The sequence below is a fragment of the Octopus bimaculoides genome, chromosome 29, assembly GCF_001194135.2.
Source record: "Octopus bimaculoides isolate UCB-OBI-ISO-001 chromosome 29, ASM119413v2, whole genome shotgun sequence".
Taxonomy (NCBI): domain Eukaryota; kingdom Metazoa; phylum Mollusca; class Cephalopoda; order Octopoda; family Octopodidae; genus Octopus; species Octopus bimaculoides.
This window is the reverse complement of record NC_069009.1, coordinates 8,181,417-8,182,372: the sequence shown is the minus strand read 5'-3', so window position 1 is coordinate 8,182,372 and position 956 is coordinate 8,181,417. Positions and strand designations below refer to the sequence as shown.

The window sequence follows — 956 nt, the reverse complement described above, 5'->3', positions numbered from 1 at the left end:
TGATGTTTTGTCATGAATATTTTTTTAAAAAATTTTATTTTATTTTATTTATTCATTTTTTCTACCCCTTCACTCCACCCGAAAAAAAAGGAACCAAAAAAACAGTCCACAACACACACAAGGTCGCAGTCAAATATTTTGAGCAAGGAAAATTCCGGTTATTTTTATGCACAAGATGTTTTCTCTTCTGCTTTTGTCTTAGATTTTTAGTTTTCTTCTGGCAAGTTTATCATTTTGTTGTTGTTGTCGTTGGTTCTGGTGGGTGTTATTGCTGTTGATGTTGGTTTTGTTGTTGTTGGTGGTGGTAGTAGTCATGATTTTGTTTAGAAGTGGTCATCTTCTCCACCGTTGGACATATGTACAGATCGACTAAAAGTTGCTGAATATCCGGGACCACGACCTTGCATAGTTGTGACTTGGTGACTGCTGGAGCTGCTTGTCAAAGACTGTATAGAGATAAGCAAAGAATAAGATTTGTTAGACAAACAGATAGAGAGGTGGATAGATAGATAGATAGAGAGAGAGATAAATAGAAAGATAGATAGACAGATAGATAGATAGATAGAGAGATATAGATAGGGAGATAGATAAAAGAAAGAGATCAATAAGTGTTATTCCAAAGAAATCAGAAGACTCAGGTAATATTTCTGAAGAAATAGAAACTTAGGCCAAATAATTTCAAGTTATGTTCCATTAGCTCTTGTTTCATTGATGAACTGTACTTGTGAATTGCATACTCTATAATCATGTTCCTTTTTGGGAAATTATTGCAAAAAAGTTATAATTGTAAATACAAAGATATATAATATAGAAGATTTCATTTAGATGCATACATTATATACATGTGTTTCTGTGTGTGTATATATGTCTATACTTATATATATGTATGTTTATATATATGTTTATACATATATGTATGTATATATATATATATATATATATATATATATATATAT

General features: G+C 30.3%; 1 protein-coding gene across 1 annotated transcript in view; it reads right to left on the bottom strand.

Annotated features, from left to right (window-relative positions):
• The window catches only part of LOC106872354 (myosin heavy chain, striated muscle), a 99,292-nt gene continuing 98,336 nt past the window's right edge, over window positions 1-956 (bottom strand). The window contains 1 exon segment of the mRNA XM_014919319.2: window positions 1-446. Coding sequence (XP_014774805.1) covers window positions 324-446 — 123 coding nt within the window. The 3' untranslated portion in view covers window positions 1-323.